This window comes from Salmo salar, chromosome 17 (genome assembly GCF_965601325.2).
Source record: "Salmo salar chromosome 17, fSalSal1, whole genome shotgun sequence".
Lineage (NCBI taxonomy): Eukaryota > Metazoa > Chordata > Actinopteri > Salmoniformes > Salmonidae > Salmo > Salmo salar.
In genome coordinates, this window is record NC_138307.1 from 68,599,554 (window position 1) to 68,623,782 (window position 24,229).

The 24,229-nt window shown below is 43.1% G+C and overlaps 1 protein-coding gene across 7 annotated transcripts in view; it reads left to right on the forward strand.

Annotated features, from left to right (window-relative positions):
- The window catches only part of LOC106609600 (plasma membrane calcium-transporting ATPase 1), a 59,166-nt gene that overhangs the window by 8,263 nt on the left and 26,674 nt on the right, over positions 1-24,229 (forward strand). For 5 of the 7 annotated variants that reach the window (XM_045700050.2, XM_082964044.1, XM_082964046.1 and 2 more), the window contains exons 2-8: positions 6,224-6,671; positions 14,988-15,185; positions 16,744-17,001; positions 18,430-18,555; positions 21,386-21,541; positions 21,684-21,728; positions 23,649-23,681. In XM_045700050.2, coding sequence (XP_045556006.1) covers positions 6,485-6,671; positions 14,988-15,185; positions 16,744-17,001; positions 18,430-18,555; positions 21,386-21,541; positions 21,684-21,728; positions 23,649-23,681 — 1,003 coding nt within the window. In that variant the 5' untranslated portion in view covers positions 6,224-6,484. The remainder of the gene's footprint in view (positions 1-6,223; positions 6,672-14,987; positions 15,186-16,743; positions 17,002-18,429; positions 18,556-21,385; positions 21,542-21,683; positions 21,729-23,648; positions 23,682-24,229) is intronic. The other 2 variants (XM_082964043.1, XM_082964045.1) reach the window with 1 other exon arrangement.

Sequence of the window (24,229 nt, forward strand, 5' to 3'; positions counted from 1 at the left end):
TTCTGGTTGAAAGAATGCAAGAGTGTGCAAAACTGTCAAGGCGAAGGGTGGCTACTTTGAAGAATCTTAAATATAAAATATTTTCATTTGTTTAACTTTTTGGGATACTACTTGATTCCATATGTGTTCATAGTTTTGATGTTTTCATTATTATTTTACCATGTAGAAAATAGTAAGTGTGTTAACTTTTGACTGGTACTGTATGTATTTGTCATAGTTAGGCCTGTGTCAGTCTGCATATAAAGAAAACAGTCCTGTTGGATAGCCTAGAGAGACACATGCATACAATCTTATTTTGTTTGAAATTAGCCTGGTAAATGCATTTTTAATCTGTAGGCTACAATCTCAATTGACCACCCAGCATATTTGCTTAAACCCAATCAAGGAGCACAACATTTTACCTAGATAGGAGGAAACCCCATGATGAATCAGAAATAGTGGGGGCAGCAGGACACACAATGGTAGTAAATGTCAGGGCAGCATGACCTTAGTCTAGGGCTGGGCAAAATATCATATTTTTGACGGTATTTAATGTTTAAGAATTATACAAGTTCTGAATTTGCTCTGAGTAGTGTGTGACCCTATGGTGGAAACAAACATTCTAAGACATTTCAATGGGTCTTTCTCCATTCTGATTGTTTTATACAGTTCAATTCAACTAAAATATTTTTGTTGCATTTCTTGCACTCATTTGAGATCATTTCCACACTGCCACGTAGGGCTGCACGACATGGGCAAAACATGTAGGCCTTATTTTTAACCATATGTTACAATTGCGATTTCACATGCTATTTACAGTAACACTTCGGTGAGCAGTTGGAATCATGGAAATAGAATGATTTATATAATTCTATAGTTAGAATATAATAGTGGGCACTTTGAATACAGTGTTTAGTATGGAAATGCCAGGTAGGAGTTATTTAAATAGGGTTGGAACCAAGTGTTGATAAGTGTGTCCTAGGGGACCCTGTATTCTTTGGCTACATTGAATGATTTCTCTTAGCTACTTCACGTAGCTAACATATTCATGCTTCACGTATACCTCTAATTTAGAAGATACTGTTGCACAAACAACATGAGGATTTAGGTCTACACCATCACTGGTATTATCAGGCTGTAAAGCTAGTTACGTTTGCTTTGACTCAGGACATTTATTAGCTAGCCAGCTAACATGATTTAGGCCCAACTTGCTATGAAAAGACAAACTAGCCATTTTGCAAATGTAAGACACACAAACTAAGTGTAATTCTAGGTTGCTAGTGTCTCTGGTCAAGCAACAACAAATGCGCTCCTTGAGTGACGGGGTGGTGCTATGTCTGTGTGGAAAGTGATGCCGGAGAGAGATGACTCAAGTAGCGGAGTAAACTATCAAAATGGACATTACACACGGCATATCACATTTAACAAATCAAACATTCAAATCCCGTTCATAGAAGGTAAAGTCAAAACCCAAACTGGTCCATGCATCAATACCGGTATATCGTAAAATGTTATACCCCCCCTACCTCAGGCCGTAGAACTGCCCAGCAGTGTCAGTTAAAAAAAGGAGCGCTAGGGCTCTCAACTTCAAAGATGGCCTGCTCTTGAAAATGAAGGACATACAAGTTAAATAAAACCCTAGCCTCCATAAATATACTTCTATCCCCTTTAAAAAAACCCAAGAGGCTCAATTTATTCCATTTGCTTGTACAGAAGGGAAAGTGGAGACGCAAAGGACAATTTTTAAATGTCCCCCAAGAGACCATCACAAATCTCGATTTAAATGAGCAGAAGTGGACTGGGAAGAGGAAGTGTGTCGTAGAGTTGACGCTGGGCGGGGACACCTCTGCATGGTGTCGTGAATTGGCAGGCTGGTCATGTAGAACAGAGTAGAGAAGTGCCCAGTCTCTGGTGTGAAGTGGCCCTCTGATAGCACTGAGCCATGCTGCATGACATGAGTAAGGCTGGGTGCCTGCCTCTGCTTTGTACCCTCCACATTTACATGCCCTGACCCACTTCAGCAGGGGCCAGAGTGGGGAATGGGGACAGGTAGGGGTAGTCTGTAGGATGCTAAAAATACCCCCATCGGCACCAGCAAGACCATAGCAGAGGGATCCCTGGAATGGCTGTCCTTGACTCACAACGAGTAAGTTGGCATGTAGAGGGGTTCAAAGTGCCAACCATGACCAAGAGGGTTTCCTTAGTTTGGGGAGAATTGCTTGGAAGTCCAGCAACAGATAACATTTGCACTGTTTGGCCATAGAGATCTGTTACATCTCATTTTCTGCTCCCTGGAAAGGAATAACTGCTGGGCTTTTTTATGACAAATGTCTTCGTATACGGTTGTAAGTGAAACCCCAATAGATTTCTTTGGTATTCTCTTACTTATTAAGGGTTTTGCTGGTGTTGTGCACAAAGGGTTAACCTGGCTCCTATCCTTGTTCAACCATACCATGCCAGCTGTTAGCTCGGTGATCCAATCACAATGATTTTCCACTGTTGTGACATGTGATCTGTTCCGCAACCTGAAACTGTCACCGCTCAGCAAATGTTCGCACTCCCTTCATCTTGGCGGTGCAGCCGCTCGGAGGGGGACAGGCTCAGAGCATGAGATGTGAGGACAAGGGAAATGGAGCCTGGCCGCCTCCATTACTTTGTGGTTGAACATGTGTGTTAGCTGGGTGCTAAGGGCAACTCAAATATGCCAACCATTTTTAGAGGACCATTTTAGGGGGGAAAAAACACATTGAGCGCGTCACACACCGCAATAGGCGCAATAACATGGTAAGTCATCTGGGCCACAGTCGAAATTCACTTGAATTTGTCTAAGTTGTGGAAAGATGCCGTTCCTGTCAGGCAGAATGCAAGTTGCCAGAGTTTCAATAAGGAACTGCAACCCTCCTTGTCTAAATGGGCCACACTAAAATTAGAGCACAAATTCTACTTAGGCAACGGTAAAAAGTTTCACTTTGTGTTTTCGCACATCTCACAACTATAAAAAAACACTACCACGTGAAATATTTTGGTGGAAACCTCTGTGTACGTTTCAACCTCACCCCAAACTTGTGGCCAACAAAAGGGGTATTTCCCTCTCAAATGAGATTTTATGTCACCTCAGAATTGCAACCAGCCCTGCAATTATGTTGTGTAAAGAATAATAAATCCTATCCTTTTTCCATGGCAGATGGCTCCAAATAGAATTGACACGTGACAAAATAGTTTCTCAAAAACAAGTGTGAAAGTAGTGGGTTCATTGGGTTGCTCTCATTTGTCCAGTTACTGAAATTACATTTTTCACTTGTGTGAATGTACCACATTCGTGCCCTCGTTAAAGCACTCTTTTCTGGGCATCTTAGAATATGCAGGGATTTTGGCCTAATGCAGATGCAATTATGAATATTATGTTCCTGATCTGACTTGAAAAAGGGAAGCGTGCTCACTACTTTTTCTCTCATTCAGTTCATTGTTACACCCAGACATGAATGTAGACAGTGAATAAAACCGACTGCCCAGCTGGTGACCTCTTTGAGAGAGGGAGTAGGAAGTGCGTACCCCGCCTGCCCTACAGTGGTAAATTCCTCTAGAGCAGGGATTCTAAAACCTCTCCTTTGGGACCCCCAGCCTTTCCATGTATTTGATCTATTCCAGAGCGAGCACACCTGATTCCAACTTCATTTTCATCATTGCCCATTTGAATGGTCTTTCCATACAAGCTGCCTTTTTACATGTTATCTTTCCTGATGTTTTTTGACTTCCTAATTCCGGTGCATCCCTCTCCCCGCTTTGAACATGGCACATTTCCTTGTGGTGATTCTAAGAAATTAGTCAAAATGGAATCGTCCTTAAAACAAGCTGACGACTGCGGTGCTTTATTCTTCACTTTGGTCAGCAGAGCAGAGACTGGATCTCCCAGATGATGCCAGAGATTGTCTAATTAGATTAAAAAGGAGTATTTTCTGAGATGATCATTCAGTGAGCGCCAGCCCCATCTCCCAATGAATCGCCACTAGCCATTGTGGGGACACTGAATGTCAAATGGTCTTTAATTGCACAACTGAAATAAGTGTAGCAGGGACATTTTGATGATGGACTCTGTGGATATGGAGATTCCTCTGGAGGTAGGAAGGGTGTTCACCTATATAGCTACTTCACATTAAGCACCAAACACTATGTGGGAGGAAGCTGGGAGTTTCATGAGTTATAATTATTGCAGTAATTCCAGTTAGGCTAAGTGAAATGCTCATATTTTGACTTGTATACCAGTTGAATGGACTATAGAACTCTACATGTGCGTTAGTAGATAAATGATCATACATTAACTACAATACATTTTGTCTGGCTCTGCTTTTACTGTAGTGACCACCTACATCTGTTTGCCTGCGCTTCTCGTGGGGTTTATAGTATAGAGAGAAATATGCAGTAAGTAGGGATGTTAACCGTTAATCTAGCCCCTGAAAATACATCTGATCGGTCATGCTTATCGGCTCATTTGCATAATTGTGTGAAATTAAATTAGCACGTGTATTTTTGTTAGTCGTCATGCATCTTGTTTATCAAACGTGCACAGCATAGTTTGAGCCTAGTTTGAGGAGCGGGATATCTTGCCACCTGTCAGAGAGCGCCAGAGTAGCTCCTCACTGGAGTGAAACGTGCTTTTGTAAGCCCAATCAACAAAGCGCAACAAATAAATATTCTACATTCAATCGCGTGGTTAAACTTTGATGGCCACGATTTTAAAAATGACTTTATTTCTCAATTTCAACTCGTAATTAAAGTACGTCTCCCATTTGCCATTTGAGTGCATAGGCTATCGTCAACGGTAAGCAGGCTATCAGTGCGTCACCCACCTCTTTGCAATGTGAACTTGAGGCAGTAATTATCTGAAAGTTAACATTTTACTTCAAATAATGAGGCATGTCTTACCTTGCTTCAAAGTAGCCTTGCAAAAATCCATCCATAGAAACGTGGAGGCAATTAGTTTATAAAGACTTCCTGATGCCATTAACCAGCATTTCTCTCCTGTTCTATTGGTTTTCATATCGACTTTCTTTCGAAGTCCGGAAGCCGAAGGCACAATCGTAAAAGCAACTCATCCTCGTCGTTGTTATAGATTGTCCCCCTCTTTCTCAGTTTCTGAGATGTTGATTTCTGTCACATATGGAAAATCTCGCATTAGGCGTGCTGTTTATAACGCTGCTTTCCAGCTAATTGCATTTTGGCAAATGTTTTAAAAAGACTTATTAGCTGCTTCATTACAGGAGTTGCATTTTCAATAACACAATGGGCTTGCAATATACATGTTTCCATTAAGCTCTTAATGAAAAATATCCAGTCCTTGTATGCATGCATAGTATCAGAGAGTGAGAGGTTCAGCTCTCGCCAGAATCTTATCAAAACAAGCCCAATGCATTTCTGTCGCCTGCCTTCCAGCCTTGGGACGACTGCCTTTTTGTTAGGGTGCCGAAATAAGCATCTCGTCATTCTATACAGATCTGATAGTATTTTCTGTCACATTTTACTATTTGTGAAAAATGTAACCGTTTGTTAACCAGTTAATGAGGGTCAGTTAGTCGGCAGCCAAATTGATCCCTAACAGTAAGGCAATTACTGAATAGCGGAGGTGCATACCACAAATTACTCGTTTTGCTAAGTTCGCAGTATTGTACATTGCTCAATAGTGCAAAGTCAGTATTTTTTTGGTCTGTCGTTTTTATGGATATTAGCAGAGTAGACATTATCCAAATTGTTGCTTCAAGTTGCTGGTAATTTGAAAAAATTGAAAGGGGATTTGTTCTGATTTATTAGCACTTTAACTACGGCAGGCGATATGGTTCAAACTTAGTGGATAGTGCAAAAACGATGTCATAATTGAATTCTGCCGCCTTTATGCACATTTGTCATAGGGCTCAAGGATAATACTAATGTTGAATAACATGTCAGCCCTGTCTGTCCATGAGTTTAAATGGCTGACTGCTTCCCACGGCGGTGTGCCTCAAATAAGTATAATATTTTCTCTTCAAAAGGATAGCATATCAAGTTGAGTCTTTGCCAGTGACCTGTGGTTCCTACAATCTATTTTCAGTGGTGCTGTGAAGTGAACGACTACAAGTGTCTTTACCTGATAGTTTGGATTATATCATCAGTGTGTTGCCTTGTGACTTTTTCATAAGTGCTAGTATATTATTGAAATTAAACATCCCATTTGAATTCTGAATGACCAGATTTACGTTTTCTCTCCTTTCAGATCCTCGAATGCTGTCTTCTCTCTGAGTCTGTGTGTGAACCTCGGGCAACATGAAAGAATAGGGCCACGGTCTGAGGGAAATGGCTTTTGATCTGTCCAAGTCCTTCTTCCTGGAGTCTTCTCATTTCACCACCATCATCCTCTGAAGGACTTGTAGCTGTTTATGGGAACTACTGCTGGGCTCGCTTGCTGAGGATTTTAGCTCTCCCTTTGGGACACCATTTTTCACCGTAGCCGACGGAGCGCACGCAGAGGGACATTATGGCAAACAACTCCTACAGCGGAGTGAAGAACTCCACGGCCAACCACCATGGGGACTTTGGCTGCTCGCTAAAGGACCTGCGGTCTCTCATGGAACTGCGGGGGGCAGAGGCAATAGGCAAAATCGGGGAAAGTTATGGGGACGTTCAAGGACTCTGCACCCGATTGAAAACGTCACCTGTAGACGGTAGATACCGCCTCATTCTATTTCTCAACCAATTCACCTTCATCACTCTTCATTTGGATTAGATCTGTTGTTCTTGAATGCTAGTTGTGAATGCTAGTTGTGAATGCTAGTTGTGAATGCTAGTTGTGAATGCTAGTGACACGTGTGGTTCTGAAAGTGTTTCATGGCAAAAATGCATTGCTTAGCAAGCATGTCATTGGGCCGTGTCATCCACAGCACCTTGACATCACTTCCTTGGAAAGCTGGTGTCCTAGTAGACAGGTGGCCGGGGGGAGGGTGGCACTGACCCGGTCCAGGCCTTGAGCTATTCCTGGGTTTGTGTCTCTTTCTCTCTCTTTTTTTCACCTCTGGTGCGTGGAGGGAGGCTTCAGACAGACCAGCTGTCTGCCTTGGCACAGTACCAGACTCTGCAGGTCAATGTTCCACATGTGGGGACAGGACAGGATGGTGTGTGCGGCTAGTAACTGGTTTAACGTTGTGGTGTGGGGAAGACATGAGCTCATCTCCGGAACTGGTCTGCTGGCCTGTTCTGTTTTGCTCTGCCTCTCTCCAGCAGCATGGCATGCATTTATCCCCCTTTCTCCATGCCCTGGAGATGAGGGTTGAAAACACATTACCAGAGTCTGTCCGAGAGTATTACTTCCTGCTGTAGCCGGGGCTCAGGTCTCTCAGGGCTCTCCCCAGCAATGTCTCGCTCCATGTAGCAGCTAATCTAGAAAAATGCCACTGCTTTTTAAAGTGTGTGTATATTAGTCCCTACCACCAATGCAATATTTATCCTATTTTTAAAAGGTGGGTAAGCAGCACCACTGTTCCGATCCTCAGGGACATTCCATGTTGTCTGCTTTATATCCTGCCTGTGTGTGTGTAGGCGCTGATCCTCTGTTCACTCAGCAGATCTGGCCATGCCAAGTGTGTGGAAAAAGTGCAGAGTCACTTTACATCAGGGACTTGCCTGTGTAGAGCCTCTCCTGCATACATTGGTTTACTGCTCTCTCTCCAGTCTCTACATAGAAGTTGTTGTGCCTAATCGCCGGCATGACCTGGAGTGAACTCTTGGGGGAGGGGATTTTCTGTTTGATCCAAGATTAAAATGGCACTGCATATCCACCACAGTCAGTGCCCTGCACTGTTTCAGTACTCGTAGTGAATGGCCTGTACCACATCTGTTTGTAGGTTCTACAAACCCCTGTGCCACATTAATTTGTTGGTTTGAACTTCAGATGTGGCACAGGGGTTTGTAGGTTTGAACATCAGATAGGTTTATATTAGAGTTAACATACCATGATGTTATAGTATATACAATATTTAAATGATTTGGACAATGGTTGCCCCATTTCATCCAATTTTGATTTATTTTATCATATTCATAGCTGGCATTCTTTAAAAAGGAAAAGCCTCACTCGCTCACTATTTAAAAACTCATTGTTTTATTCAAGTTAAAATATTGTACCTTCCCAGCATTGCAGTATTCAATATCAAAATAGTTCAACTAAAAAATAAACGTGAGAAGTAAGAAAAAAACCAAGAGAATGTGATCTATATACAGCGTCGGTGCCAGTAGCAAATTTACAATGATCATCGTCTAAACTGAGCATCTGTGTCAACCGGTTGAAATGCCAAACAGAAAGGCTGCTCATACTTGAGTCTTGAATGATCCCAAATGTCCTAGATCAGTCAGTTATGGTACTTGTCCTCTCCTGCCCTTTATTCAGTGAGTATTGAAACAGACAGAAGTATATAGGCCTAGTCATAGCTGGATTCTGTTCTGCCAGCTCAGTGTAAAAGTGCCAGAGTAAGGCTCCAGCTGGGGTTTTGATGTACATGTGTCAATTGCAAGGATTTGTTGAGCACTTTGTATTTGGGCATTTTTGGTGAATTGTAAGATTTGTAGAACTTGTAATGACAAAGCAGGGGATCTGTACAGGGCCATGCCTTGTATGATATTGTGGTTGGTCATTTTATTTTGTCTTGATCTACAGTACCAGTCAAAAGGTTGGACACACCTACTCATTCAAGGGTTTTTCTTTATTTTTACTATTTTCTACATTGTAGAAAAGTAGTGAAGACATCAGCACTATGAAATAACACATATGGAAACATGTAGTAACCAAACCAGTAGGTGTCAACTTTTGACTGGTACTGTATGCTAGCTAGAGACAATGTAGTGTAAGTAGTCATGACAGTTGGTGTTTTATTAAGGATAAGCGAGGATCAGATCAGGTAGGGTTATCTGTCCATTTGAGTTAGGCCTTGTGCATGTTCAGAAACTACTGTTGTAGTAGTGCCCTTCCCTGTGTCATGTAAAAATGTTCCCAATTCTCCTTTTCACTTTCTGACTGTTCTGATCAATTGTGACGTCATTTTGTAAAATTTCTCACAGCCTTAAAATTGTCACAGTTCAATAATTGCATGCACATCTGCTTATGTGGATGGCTGAGCTCGTGCAGCTGTCTCTCCCACCCCCTCGGCCTTAATTAGCTAGCTAAGGGTTTATTTAGCTATACAAACGAGCTACAACTGCACACCTCTGAGAAAAAGCCATCTCGACCACGAATTATGGTAGCTAGCTAATTGAGGGTGTGGCGAGACATCCGCACAAGCACAGCCATCCACCTAAGCAGACGCGCGTGCAATTATTGAACTGTGATCATTTTCAGGCTCAGAGAAATGTACATGTCACAATCGATCAGAACACAGTCAAAACAATCAGAATGTGAAAATTGGGGGCATTTTGACATGACACCCTGCCCCTGATAAGCCAGAATAGCTCCAGATTGTTTCCTCCACAGTGTGTGCAGTGCAGCAGCTCCACTACTTGGCTGGGTGCCCCAGAGTTTTTGACACATGTATTTCAATTTGCTCATTCACTATTGGCCCAGGAAATTAAGCCGTCATTTAAGATTACTGCCAGCTTGACAATCGAAAGAGGATTGCTAATTAGTTAGTAGGCCATTTCTCCATTCTAAAGCCCAGTACTTAAACTAATCTTTTGTCCACTTCCAGTTTTTATTTGGAAAATATGCTTTCTTTACTGGTTACAGTATTACTAGGGACAGCATTGACATTTTATTTTAAAGGGAGCAGGCCTTCCTATAACCCTTGAATGTCACACTATATTTAGGCCAGAATACTATATGTACTCGCCAGACCCTTGAATGTCACACAAGGCTAATTTCTACACTGTAACCACAATCTTGCTCCTCTTACTAGAGCCAGTAACATAATTCCCAAGGATGTTTCCCACTATTATTTCAGCACTGAACAGACTGTTCTTCTGTCCCTTAACCATATTCTTCTGTATAAGCTGAATTTTAAAAGCTCTGCTCCTGAGCAACAATATTATTGCCAATCTTAGGGGATGCGTTAATGCAGAGTTGTTTTTCACACAGGAAACAAAAGATAAAAAATGTAAGAAATATCTTGTGTTTTGTAAAACGCAGCTCTGAAATACTTCTTATTGTCATTTCTGCTCATCTTCATACTCATTTTGTGCTTTAGTTGCACATCTCGGATGAGAAATCTTGGCTCATCGTCAGACCAATCAATTTCCTGCATTCAGGAACGGCCATTCTATCAGCAGACAGCGCTCAGACTGATGTGTAGCTACTTTTTTCCGGTAAAATGTAATATTAATTGGCTTCTTTCTTTTATAAACATTTGAAATATGATGGCCATGCATCATTTTTGCAAAAAAGCTAATATACTCGTGCGGCTGCTAGCCAAAATAGCATTGCACTTCGGTTGTCATCTGATCAAATTGTAGCCATTTTCTGCTGAATGCAACTATTGTTTCTCACCCCTAATCACTATCGAAGCAAAAGAAACACGGACAATTCCAATATAAAACACAGTTGAAACTGTTTAAATTGCAGATTGATGGTCTGTGTTTTGATTTCTGAAAGCTAATGCAATCCCTGAATCTTCTCAGATTGCCCGCTCATTCTTTCACTATTGTTCAAACTCTGAGTCGACATATTTTGGGTGCTACTACATTTATCTGGTGATAAATCTCGTGGGAGTGCTGCAATACCCGTCTGCCTGCAGATTGATTTACCTGTTATCTCTGGCTTTAAAGTCCCTTCAGCAGGGTAGTTGATTGATCACTTCTGGGTTTGTCTCTGGTTATTGGTGATTTCATGGAGTTTTGTTTTTGAACCTACCTGTACTTTTTTTAAGCTGTGTCAGTCTTGCTAGTATCGTTCTCTTTTGAAACCAAGGTTATGTCTGACACAGAATCTCTGGGAGACTTTGCGCAGAATGCTGATGTAACAAAAGTATTGTTAGGGCAAGATTGTCAGAATGAAAACTTTTCTTGCTCCCATCAGCTACTGTCTATAGCAGGGCTTCCCAAACTCGGTCCTGGGCCCCCGGGTGCATGTTTTGGTTTTTGCCATAGCGCTACACAGCTAATTTCAAATAATCAAAGCTGGATGATGAGTTGGTTATTTGAATAAGCTGTGTAGTGCTACAGTCCTGTAGGTTTTCACTCCAACCCTAATCTAGTGCACGGTGAACTTGATTCTAATAATTAGCTGGTTGATAAGGTGAATCGGGTTGGAGTGAACCTACAGGAGGGTAGCACTCCAGGAACGGGGTTGGAGAACCCTGGTCTATAGTCTAATACGACTCCATTCCTCCAGACCCCAAACAGTAATCATTTTTATTGAAGCCCTGGACAAGCACACCTGATTCAACTTGTCAAATAATCGTCAAGCGCTCAATGAGTTGAATGAGGTAGGTTTGTGCCGGTCTACAACTAAAATGTGTGCTGTTGGGGCTGCTGGAGGACTTCTGCTGAACTAGTAGTAGCAGGTTTGGTATAAAGATGGACGCCTGCTAGGGGAAGCTATTCTAGATGTCTTCTCTCTCTGTCTGCAGAGATCATGTAGCCACAGCTGTTTTGCCCAAATCATTTTACCACCTGCACCACGAGTGAAGTCCAGAGGGCTAATTTTAAACCACAGTGTCGGCAGAATAGGACAGTACATGGAGGGGTTAAGCGGGTACAAGTCGATTATTAAAGAGTTAATGAATAGCCGCGCGGGTGACTGGTGATGGACTTTCAAATAGCTAAATGATTAGAACGCTAACATGATTTGAACCTTTTGTTTTGTCATACGTCCTCTTGCCTAAATCATTCTCTTGTCACTAATGTTTATTTCACGGATGGGGGGGTGGAATGATCAAGCTGTAAACGGTGAGTCATCAGCAGTGGCGGCACCTCATCCACACACACACGGGGGGGGGGGGGTGACTGCATTGCTGCCCCTCGACCCACACTACTTTAACGTGTAAACACACACAGAAATATGAATTTATTACGAGATACAGTTTGACGCACACATACACAGCAGTTTTAAAACTTCCTTTTTTTTGGATCTGGAAACGATCAGTCAAATGACTAATATCATGGGGTTTACATTATAGGCTAATTGCTGTAAGTAGGCTTTGAGCAGCAGCGCAGTATTCTACTCTATTGCTCACTACTTGTTGTTCTGTGGGGTGAATTCCAGCATGCTATACTGTGAATAGAGTGGTCTTGACGTGGCCAAATTTCCCCGTCTCCTGTGCTTGAAACATTACACTGGATGTTGCAGTAGCACGTTCAAAAGTTGCTTCTGACAGCTCCTTCTGGCAGAGAATCGTATCTCAGCAGGTGTGCATGCCCCTTCTCCTCCATTCTATCCTTCACTCTCCTCACTCCTCTCCTCCTCCACCCCACTGCTGCTCTGCAATGCTGGCTAAATACCCACTGCTACACGTGATGTCATTGCTCAGTGCTTGCCTGCCGACTCTGAGCACTTGCTGACCCTTCTGCTGCTGTTCGGTCTCCATTCATTAGACTGGGAGCCTCATCCTCCCGACTGACTGCCTACAGCCTGCCTACAGCCTTCCTACAGCCTGCCTACAGCCTTCCAGTCTAGTCTCCCACTCTTCATTAGTCCGTGTCTGTCTGTCTCTAGCTATCATCTCTCTAGTCTCTCTGTTGCGCTCTTAGAGCCTGCTTAAAACCTCTCTGGGCTAGGCGGGACGAAATCGTCCCACCTACGCAACAGCCAGTGTAATCCCGTGGCGCGATTTTCAAATACCTTAGAAATGCTATTACTTCAATTTCTCAAACATGTTACTATTTTACACCATTTTAAAGACAAGACTCTCGTTAATCTAACCACACAGTCCGATTTCAAAAAGGCTTTACAACGAAAGCAAAACATTAGATTATGTCAGCAGAGTACCCAGCCATAAATAATCAGACACCCATTTTTCAAGCTAGCATATAATGTCACAAAAACCCAGAAGACAGCTAAATGCAGCACTAACCTTTGATGATCTTCATCAGATGACACACCTAGGACATTATGTTATACAATACATGCATGTTTTGTTCAATCAAGTTCATATTTATATCAAAAACCAGCTTTTTACATTAGCATGTGACGTTCAGAACTAGCATACCCCCCGCAAACCTCTGGTGAATTTACTAAATTACTCACGATAAACGTTCACAAAAAACATAACAATTATTTTAAGAATTATCGATACAGAACTCCTTTGTGCACTCGATATGTCCGATTTTAAAATAGCTTTTCGGTGAAAGCACATTTTGCAATATTCTGAGTACATAGCCCAGCCATCACGGCTAGCTATTTAGACACCGACCAAGTTTAGCCCTGACCAAACTCCGATTTACTATTACAAAAGTTTGATTACCTTTGATGTTCTTCGTCAGAATGCACTCCCAGGACTGCTACTTCAATAACAAATGTTGGTTTGGTCCAAAATAATCCATCGTTATATCCAAATAGCGGTGTTTTGTTCGTGCGTTCAAGACACTATCCGAAGTGTAAATAAGGGTCACGAGCATGGCGCAATTCGTGACAAAAAAATTCTAAATATTCCATTACCGTACTTCGAAGCATGTCAACCGCTGTTTAAAATCAATTTTTCTCGTAAAAAAGTGATAATATTCCGACCGGGAATCTGCGTTTAGGTAAACAGACAAAAGAAAACAAAGCATTCTGTCGACGCGGGCACGCGCCTGAGTCTCACAGTACTGTAACCAGCCACTACCCAAACGCGCTACTTTTTTTCAACCAGAGCCTGCAAAGCCACGATTCAGCTTTTTGCTGCCTTCTGAGAGCCCATGGGAGCCGTAGGAAGTGTCACGTAACAGCAGAGATCCTCTGTAATGGATAGAGATAATCAAGAAGGGCAAGAAATTGTCAGACAGGCCACTTCCTGCATGGAATCTTCTCAGGTTTTGGCCTGCCATATGAGTTCTGTTATACTCACAGACACCATTCAAACAGTTTTAGAAACTTTAGGGTGTTTTCTATCCAAAGCCAATAATTATATGCATATTCTAGTTACTGGGCAGGAGTAGTAACCAGATTAAATCGGGTACGTTTTTTATCCAGCCGTGTCAATACTGCCCCCTAGCCCTAACAGGTTAAAACCTCCCAATATATCTCCCAGATCACTTGTCTCTCTTCTCTCTGTCTTTCTCTCCATCTGCCTCCACAGTTCAGTATGCTTAAATAGAGGTCCAAAAGCCACATCAAATGTATAAAAGTATTTTGAATCTGACCGCCCTCCTTTGACTGTGGAGAGCAGCCATTTGAGTGAGCTGTACGGCAAGTGGAATACTCTCTGTACACATATGAATGGGTCTGCATAGCAGTCGGGCCTTGTCACTTTGAATGTGAGACAATGATCGGGCCTTGCTGTGACTGTCTGAATGTAAAAAGGATCACTGCATCTCCCGTTATCAATCTGTATTCAATCATTGACAGGGGAAAGTTACTTGTGTGATTTATCTTAATATCATGACTCCTCGATTTTTCTTTTTATATCCTGGAATTCTACCCTTGATAAATCTGAGAGCGTGGCTCTGCTTGACTTGTTATTTTGCAGAAGTAGAACGTGTATTGTCGCCGGGTGGCATTGTTGCTTTGTATTGTGTTTATTTGGCACTGCATGACCTGTCAGAAATGCTGATGCCCTGTGGGTGCTTGTTTTCAGGAGCCCTGCCACAGAATACAGCTCTCTGACCATTTGGGTTGGTATTCACTGAATCTATTCCGTCTTTCTGATCCTGGCCATTTTTCATTTAATTTATTCACCAAATGTTTACATGCATGGTTGTTGAGGTTAATGAGGCATTGGATATTGCCATTATTTTCCCCCAGACTTGTCTATGGGTATGGTAATGGTTGTCAAATATAAATCTCAATGGTAAACTAAGAAAATGTAGAAACACAAATGTACTGGCTTAATTTAATCTAATTCCATCTATCTCTCTCTTTCCCCCAGGTTTAAGTGGGCAGCCCGCAGACATCGACAAAAGAAAAGAAGTGTTCGGGCAGAACTTAATACCTCCGAAAAAGCCCAAAACATTTCTTCAATTAGTTTGGGAAGCATTGCAAGATGTAACACTGATTATCCTGGAAGTGGCAGCCATAGTTTCATTAGGCCTTTCTTTCTATAGACCTCCAGATGCCGAAAGAGAACGTAAGCAACACCTCTATTTACGTCTTCTACTTGATGCCTAGGCAGTAGTGGAGTTAACTCTGGTTGTCTGACCATCCTGTGCTGGCTCAGATGTTTTCTTTTTAAATCGGACCACTTTGGATCACCCTGATAGTTTGTAAACCACCTACAGTGACTTCAGAAAGTATTCACACCCTTGACTTTTTCCACATTTTGTTACAAGGTGGGATTATAATGGATTTAATTGTCTTTTATTTTTGTCAACAATCAGAACAAAATGTCCCAAACATACCGATTTGTATTCAGGACATGAAGTTAATTTCTTTGCCACATTTTTTTTGCAGTTTAACTATAGTGCCTTATTGCAAACAGGATGTGTGTTTTGGACTATTTTATTCTGTACAGGCTTCCTTCTTTTCACTCTGTCATTTAGGTTAGTATTGTGGAGTAACTACAATGTTGACCAATCCTCAGTTTTCTCCTATCACAGCCATTAAACTCTGTAACTGGTTTAAGGCTCCCGAGTGGTGCAGCGGTCTAAGGCGCAAGAGTGCGTCACTGCAGTCCCTGGTTCGAATCCAGGCTGCATCACATCCAGCCGTGATTGGGAGTCCAATAGGGCGGCGCACAATTGGCCCAGCGTTGTCCGGGTTTGGCCGGGGTAGGCCATCATTATAAATAAGAATTTGTTCTTAACTGACTTGCCTAGTTAAATGAAGTCACCATTGGCATCATGGTGAAAATCCTGAGCAATATTATTATTATTTTTTTTCTTCCTCTCCGGAAACTGAGTTAGGAAGAATGCCTGTATCTTTGTAGTGAGTGGGTGTATTGATACATCATCCAAAGTGTAATTAATAACTTCACCATGCTCAAAGTGTTATTCAATGTCTGCTTTTTATTTTATTTGTACCCATCTACCAATAGGTACCCTTCTTTGCGAGGCATTGGAAAACCTCCCTGGTCTTTGTGGTTGAATCTGTGTTTGAAATTCACAGCTTGACTGAGGGACCTTACAATTATCTGTATGTGTGGGGTACAGAGATGAGGTAGTAATTCAAATATCATATTTAACACTATTGCACACAGTGAGTCCATGCAACTTTTTATGTGACTTATTAAGCAAATCTTTACTCCTGAACTTATTTAGGCTTGCCATAACAAGGGGTTGAATACTTATTGACTCAAGACAATTAAATTTTGAATTCATTTCTAAAAACATATTTCCACTTCGACGTTATGGAGTATTGTGTTAAGGCCAGTGACGCAATCTCAATTAAATACATTTTTTTAATTCAGGCTGCAACACAACCAAATGTGGATCAAGTCAAGGGGTGTGAATACTTTCTGAAGGCACTGCAGGTGTCCATTGTACTGCACTGTGTACATTTTATTTGTATTTTGACTTAAATTCACTGCAGAGGGATAGTTTATGTCAAATAAATTCTGCGGACGGCAATTCCGTCTGGGCCTGGTTGTCACTATTTAATTACCAACATTTAATGATATGTGTTAAGATTTTGTCTGTTAGACACCTGGCAGTGTATCCCTGTAACTGTGTGCTTTGATCCTTATGCAGACTGTGGGAGCGCAGCTGGAGGGGTGGAGGATGATGGTGAGGCAGAGGCGGGCTGGATCGAAGGTGCCGCCATCCTGCTGTCGGTCGTCTGCGTGGTGCTGGTGACAGCGTTCAATGACTGGAGCAAAGAGAAGCAATTCCGCGGCTTGCAGAGCCGCATCGAACAAGAGCAGAAGTTTGCTGTTGTCCGCGGCGGCCAAGTCATCCAAATCCCCGTGGCTGAGATTGTGGTCGGCGACGTTGCACAAATAAAATACGGTAAGAGGCACCTCTTTCTGCGTCCCAAATGGCACCCTATTCCCTATATAAGTGCACTACTTTTGACCCAAGCCCCATGGGCCCTGGTCAAAAGTAGTCCACTATGGCCACCCGGGGCATCACCTCCTCCCAGAGTGCTAAGAGCCTTGGCGTGACCCTGGACAACACCCTGTCGTTCTCCACCAACATCAAGGCGGTGACCCGATCCTGTAGGTTCATGCTCTACAACATTCGCAGAGTACGACCCTGCCTCACACAGGAAGCGGCGCAGGTCCTAATCCAGGCACTTGTCATCTCCCGTCTGGATTACTGCAACTCGCTGTTGGCTGGGCTCCCTGCCTGTGCCATTAAACCCCTACAACTCATCCAGAACGCCGCAGCCCGTCTGGTGTTCAACCTTCCCAAGTTCTCTCACGTCACCCCGCTCCTCCGCTCTCTCCACTGGCTTCCAGTCGAAGCTCGCATCCGCTACAAGACCATGGTGCTTGCCTACGGAGCTGTGAGGGGAACGGCACCTCCGTACCTTCAGGCTCTGATCAGGCCCTACACCCAAACAAGGGCACTCCGTTCATCCACCTCTGGCCTGCTCGCCTCCCTACCTCTGAGGAAGCACAGTTCCCGCTCAGCCCAGTCAAAACTGTTCGCTGCTCTGGCACCCCAATGGTGGAACAAGCTCCCTCACGACGCCAGGACAGCGGACTCAATCACCACCTTCCGGAGACACCTGAAACCCCACCTCTTCAAGGAATACCTGGGATAGGATAAAGTAATCCTTATAACCCCCCCCTTAAAAGATTTAGATGCACTATTGTAAAGTGGTTGTTCCACTGGATATTATAAGGTGAATGCACCAATTTGTAAGTCGCTCTGGATAAGAGCGTCTGCTAAATGACTAAAATGTAAAATGTAAATGTAACTACAGACCCGAGTTCGATCCCAGGCTGTGTCACAACCGGCCGTGACTGGGAGTCCCATAGGGCGGTGCACAATTGGCCCACTGTCGTCCGTGTTAGGGGAGGGTTTGGCTGGGGGTGCTTGCTTTGGCCCATCGTGCTCTAGCGACTCCTTGTGGCGGGCCGGGCGCCTGCTGGCTGACTTCGGTCGTCTGTTGAACGGCGTTTCCTCTAACACATTGGTGCGGCTGGGTTAAGTGGGCGGGTGTTAAGAAGTGTGGTTTGGCGGGTCATGTTTCGGAGGACGTACGACTCGATCTTTGCCTCTCAAGCCTGTTGGGGTGTTGCAGCGATGAGACAAGATCGAAATTGGGGAGAAAAAATAATAAGTAGTTCACTACGTAGGAAATAGGAAGACATTTAGGACCCAGTTATCTGTTATTGGTGAGGATGAGTTGACCAGAGTGTGTAATGTATTCTGTTTTCAGCCACACGTCTTGTGAATTCCTAAAGGAATATTTATTCTGTCTCCCAGGTGATCTCCTGCCCTCGGATGGTATTCTTATTCAAGGAAATGATCTCAAAATCGACGAGAGCTCCCTCACGGGGGAGTCGGACCACGTCAAGAAAACGCTGGATAGAGACCCCATGCTGTTGTCAGGTAGCTGTTCTATTCTTGTTCTTCTGCCTTGGCATGTTTTCTTATACTATGAAGCTCATGTGGTTGTAGATCAGTTTCCCGGCCTAGATTTGACCCCACCCCTAATAGTGGAATAAACCATTTTACAACTATGAAATATCATGCCAGGTACCCCACCACTAATAGTGGAATAAACCATTTTACAACATTGAAATATCATGCCAGGTACCCGACCCCTAATAGTGGAATGAACAATTTTTGCAACTGGAATAGCATGCCAGGTATCCCACCCCTAATGGTGGAATAAATCACTTTTGCAACTAGAATAGAAGGCCAGGCCCTTGATAGAGGATCTGACTTTGTCATGGAATGGGGTATGCAGGCAGTATCCAGCAATATTCTGAGCTAGTCCAGAAGTACTGTCAGGGAGTTCGGCGTTTTCCACAAAAATAAAGATAAAACTCATAAGAAATATCTTGCTGTGTTTTGTGAAGGCAGATCTGAAATGCTGCTTATTGTAATCTCTGCTCTGCATCAGACTGGTGTGCTTCAGTTGCACTTCTCCACTCTGATGAGAATGACATTGGTGAATTCAATCAGCAGACAGTGCTCTGACTTTTCTTGGTCTAGCCTCAGGTAAAATGCTATATTAACGTTAAGAAAAACATTAGGAAATGTAGCTGGCTACATTCTATGATAAATATTAGAAATATAATGGTCATGTATTGTTTTTGCAACAAAAAATATATAATTGTAAACTAATTTACTTATGTGGGTGCTAGCCAAATAGCGTTGCACTTCTTCTGTTATCATCTGATGAAAATGAAGCGATTTTTCTGCCGAATGTGTTGCACTAATGTATTTTCTGTGACTATTGAAGCAAAACAACACTGACTTTCAATATAAAACGCAGGTGAAATGGTTTTGTTGATGGTCTGTGTTTTGAAAATGCATATTTCTGAACTCCAGTAGGACCCCTGATTGTGGACTTGATGGTGTAGGTCCAGGACATATCAGTGGTCCAGGATATATCAGATCTATCGATCTATCTATCTATCTATCTATCTATCTATCTATCTATCTATCTATCTATCTATCTATCTATCTATCTATCTATCTATCTATCTATCTATCTATCTATCTATCTATCTATCTATCTATCTATCTATCTATCTATCTATCTATCTATCTATCTATCTATCTATCTATCTATCTATCTATCTATCTATCTATCTATCTATCTATCTATCTATCTATCTATCTATCTATCTATCTATCTATCTATCTATCTATCTCATCTATCTATCTATCTATCTATCTATCTATCTATCTATCTATCTATCTATCTATCTATCTATCTATCTACTCTATCTATCTATCTATCTATCTATCTATCTCTTTTATTTTGCCGTCTGAGGGTATTGCTCGTCTTGTCCCTAATCCCATTTTATGAAGGCACGTTGATCCTTTAATAAAAGGGCTTTTTATGGTCAGATCCCCAAGGAGGGGATTTTAAAAGTGCTTGTTTGCCTCTTCCAGCCCCCTTTGGTCTCACCTCTAAGAGAGCCTGTCTGCCTTTAGTCTGTATCATCATCATCATCATCATCCCACCCAGTTCAGACCAGCCCCTGCCTAATTAATTAACACAGGCATGGGGAGCTCTTAATGCACTTCTCTCTCTGTGTCTCAGTTGTGGGCATTAAAGTCTGGAGAAAGCTACTGTTGTGTTGTGGGACTCATGTTTCCATTAATTCACTGAGGCTCACAATTGGCTTTTAATTAAAGGCTGGGAGTGTGCAAATGTGTTTGTGTGCTATCATCCAAGACGAGTATTTGAGGCTTGACTCTGCTTTTGAAATGTCATTCCAAAATGTGATACACTTTATTACGTTTGTATGTGCTCATATTTAGCTGTCAAAATAGGCCTACAATTTTTCTGCTCAGATTTACTCACAATGACCACAGGCTCCCGAATCCAGACCCAGGACTGGAAACATCCAAAATATTCCTTACTATCAGTACCAATTTATAGCAGATGCATGAAGCCGGGAGCAACATAGCTAGGCAGGGCACACTGCACTGTCCATGTAATTGTAAGGGGGAATGTTGGTGCCTGTAGCATTAGCTAAGTAATAGTCAGGGAAACACCTGGCATTTACACTGTAGCATTAGATCAGTGATAGTCAGGGAAACACCTGGCATTTACACTGTAGCATTAGATCAGTGATAGTCAGGGGAACACCTGGCATTTACACTGTAGCATTAGATCAGTGATAGTCAGGGAAACACCTGGCATTTACACTGTAGCATTAGATCAGTGATAGTCAGGGGAACACCTGGCATTTACACTGTAGCATTAGATCAGTGATAGTCAGGGGAACACCTGGCATTTACACTGTAGCATTAGATCAGTGATAGTCAGGGGAACACCTGGCATTTACACTGTAGCATTAGATCAGTGATAGTCAGGGGAACACCTGGCATTTACACTGTAGCATTAGATCAGTGATAGTCAGGGGAACACCTGGCATTTACACTGTAGCATTAGATCAGTGATAGTCAGGGGAACACCTGGCATTTACACTGTAGCATTAGCTAGGTCCTACCTCTCCTCTCTATCTGCAGGCAGGCACAAACATCATGCTTATCTGTATCCCCGAGGTTTACTCACTTTACCCCTCTCCCCATAGAATTGTACTGTAATGGAAAATGTTAGCATAGTCCTAGTCTACATGGCTTTATCTAAGTAATAGTAAGGAAAAGCCCTGGCAGAGGCCTATACAGGGTAAGCATCAGTTGTATGTCTATGGCGGCACTACCTCACCCCCCCTTATCTGTTTTCCCTCTGCAGGCACCCACGTTATGGAGGGCTCCGGCAAAATGCTGGTCACCGCCGTGGGTGAGAACTCTCAAACTGGAATAATCTTCGCTTTACTGGGCGCCTCGGAGGAAGACGACGATGACGAGGAGAAGGAGGCTAAGAAGAAGGAGAAGAAGGAGAAGAAAAGTACGTTGACATTTCAGAGCGCGGCGGAATCGATTCATGATTCAGTTCTCTACCCACGCTTTTTTATCATTTTATTATGCCTTTGCCCGTCACACAAAGAATGAAGTTTTCCTCTCAACAGTCTTTTGTTGAATTTCTTTAGATGCAGTTGATGTGCAGAGAAGTAAGAGGAAGCAGAGTCAGACAGGTAGAGAATCAGTGGCCTCTGTCTGGGCTGTACACTGCAGCAACACGGCAGCACCACTAATCGCTTACTCACACAGCAGAGCAGACGGCACTGAGCTGACAGAGGAGAGAGGTTTGAACTAGAGCTAAGCTGAGCACAGGTCAGGTCTCAGCTGTGGTGGGACTTATTTTGGGAGAGCTGCTGCTTCAATGGGAATAGTTGACAAGGCTTTACCTTTAGCACTTGTTGCCGTGTTCAATGCTGCTGTGCCTGTGCAGTCGACAGCCAGGTATTGAGTGCTTTCAGCCCACGATGGGATATATGCTGTTAGTGTTTGTTCTACATATAGCCCAGTGCCTTCTGCCATTCTTTGTTCAGCAATTGTAGTTCTGTTCAATCAAGGCCGTGTGTGTATACTTTTGGTCATGTAGTGTATGTGGACACCTGCTGGTCGAACATCTCATTCCAAAATGGTCATTAATATGGAGTTGGTCCCCCCCTTTGCTGCTATAACAGCCTCCACTCTTCTGGGAAGGCTTTCCACTAGATGTTGGAACATTGCTGCGGGGCCTGGCTCGCAGTCGGCATTCTAATTCATCCAAAAGGTGTTTGATGGGGGTTGAGGTCAGGGCTCTGTGGAGCCAGTCAAGTTCTTCAATACAGATCTCGACAAACCATTTCTGTATGGACCTCGCTTTGTGCATGGGGGCATTGTCCTGCTGAAACAGGAAAGGGCCTTCCCCAAACTGTTGCTACAAAGTTGGAAACACAGAATCGTCTAGAATGTCATTGTATGCTGTAGCGTTAAGATTTTCCTTCACAGGAACTAAAGGGCCTAGCCCGAACTATGAAAAACAGCCCCAGACCATTATTCCTCCTCTACCTAACTTTACAGTTGGTACAATGCATTGGAGCAGGTAGTGTTGTTCTAGCATCCACCAAACCCAGATTCATCTGTCGGACTACCAGATGATGAAGTGTGACTCGCCACTCCAGAGAATGTGTTTCCACTGCTCCAGAGTCCAATGGCGGCGAGAGCTTTACACCTGTCCAGCCGACGCTTGGCATTACGCATGGTGATCTTAGGCTTGTGTGCGGCTGCTCGGCCATGGAAAACCAGTTATTGTGTTGACGTTGCTTTCAGAGGCAGTTTGGAACTTGGTAGTGACTGTTGCAACCGAGGACAGATGATTTTTACTCGCTTCAGCGGTCCCGTTCTGTGAGCTTGTGTGGCCTACCACTTCACGGCTGAGCAGTTGTTGCTCCTAGACGTTTCCACTTCACAATATGAGCACTTACAGTTGCCCGGGGCAGCTCTAGCAGGGCAGAAATTTGAACGGACTTGTTGGAAAGGTGGCATCCTATGACAGTGCTACGTTGAAAGTCACTGAGCTCTTCAGTAAGGCCATTCTACTGCCAATGTTTGTCTATGTATGGAGAATGAATGGCTGTGTGCCCGATTTTATACACCTGTCAGCAACTGGTGTGGCTGAAATATCCAAATCCACTAATTTGAAGGGGTGTCCAACTACTTTTGTATGTATAGTGTATGTGTGCGTACGTTTCAGGGTTTTGAAACAAGTTGATATACTTTAGTAGGATGTAGATCAGTTTAAGGCTTTCGGTGTGTTTGTGTATGATGAAAGTGGCTGGCTGTAGTTCTATCGTGTGTGTGGACTTGTTTGGTATGAGGCGAGGGGGTAAGAATGGCCTATTGGCTGGAGGAGCTGATTTAGAATGTGCGTGTCATAATGCAATCCCAGCATTCATCTGTTTGGCTTCTCATAAAAATGATTGACGTCTCTCACGGTATCAAATCAAAATGGCAGATTTACATAATTGGAAATATATTAAGTTGGTGGTCAGAATTGCAGCCGTTTGCAAATTGCTCCCCAATAAGTGACTGACTCAATTTCTCTGGATTTGACTTTCCATTCACAGAGCAAGATGGAGCAGCTGAAAACCGCAAGAAAGGTGAGTGTAACAGACCGGAGTGCGTTTTCATTTCCTTTGACTTGGTTGCACGCTGCTTCAGTACCTTGATCTGTTTCGCTCTACATTATTGCCTTCTCCTCAGCCCAGTTAACAGTATTGGATTTTAGTTCAACCTTGACCTGTCGCTTAGCCTGGTGTCAGTAGGAGTAGCTTCATCTGTGTTGGGTCAGGTTGTTTCCCCATGCTGCTCTGTGGCCTTGTGGGTCAGAGTGTGTGTGCCCGTGACTGGTCCATTCATTGTCTAGTCCGGGCCAGCATGTTACCTTCTCTCTCTCACCCTCTCTCCCATGCCTCTCCAAGAATTTAGCGGCAGGTACTGTTGAATTCAGCTATGGCGATTTAGCGAGGAGATTACAGCCCTGTAACAATCCTGGGGAAGAGCATCTTCTTTTTGGCCTTCTCGCTCCCTCTTTCTCTCTCTTATTGATTGAGGACGTAGCTGTCCAATCTGAACCCTTCATTCTATAGTACTCATAGACCATGTCAACTGTTCAGCGTCATGCTATTGTACGACCGTGAGACCCAGC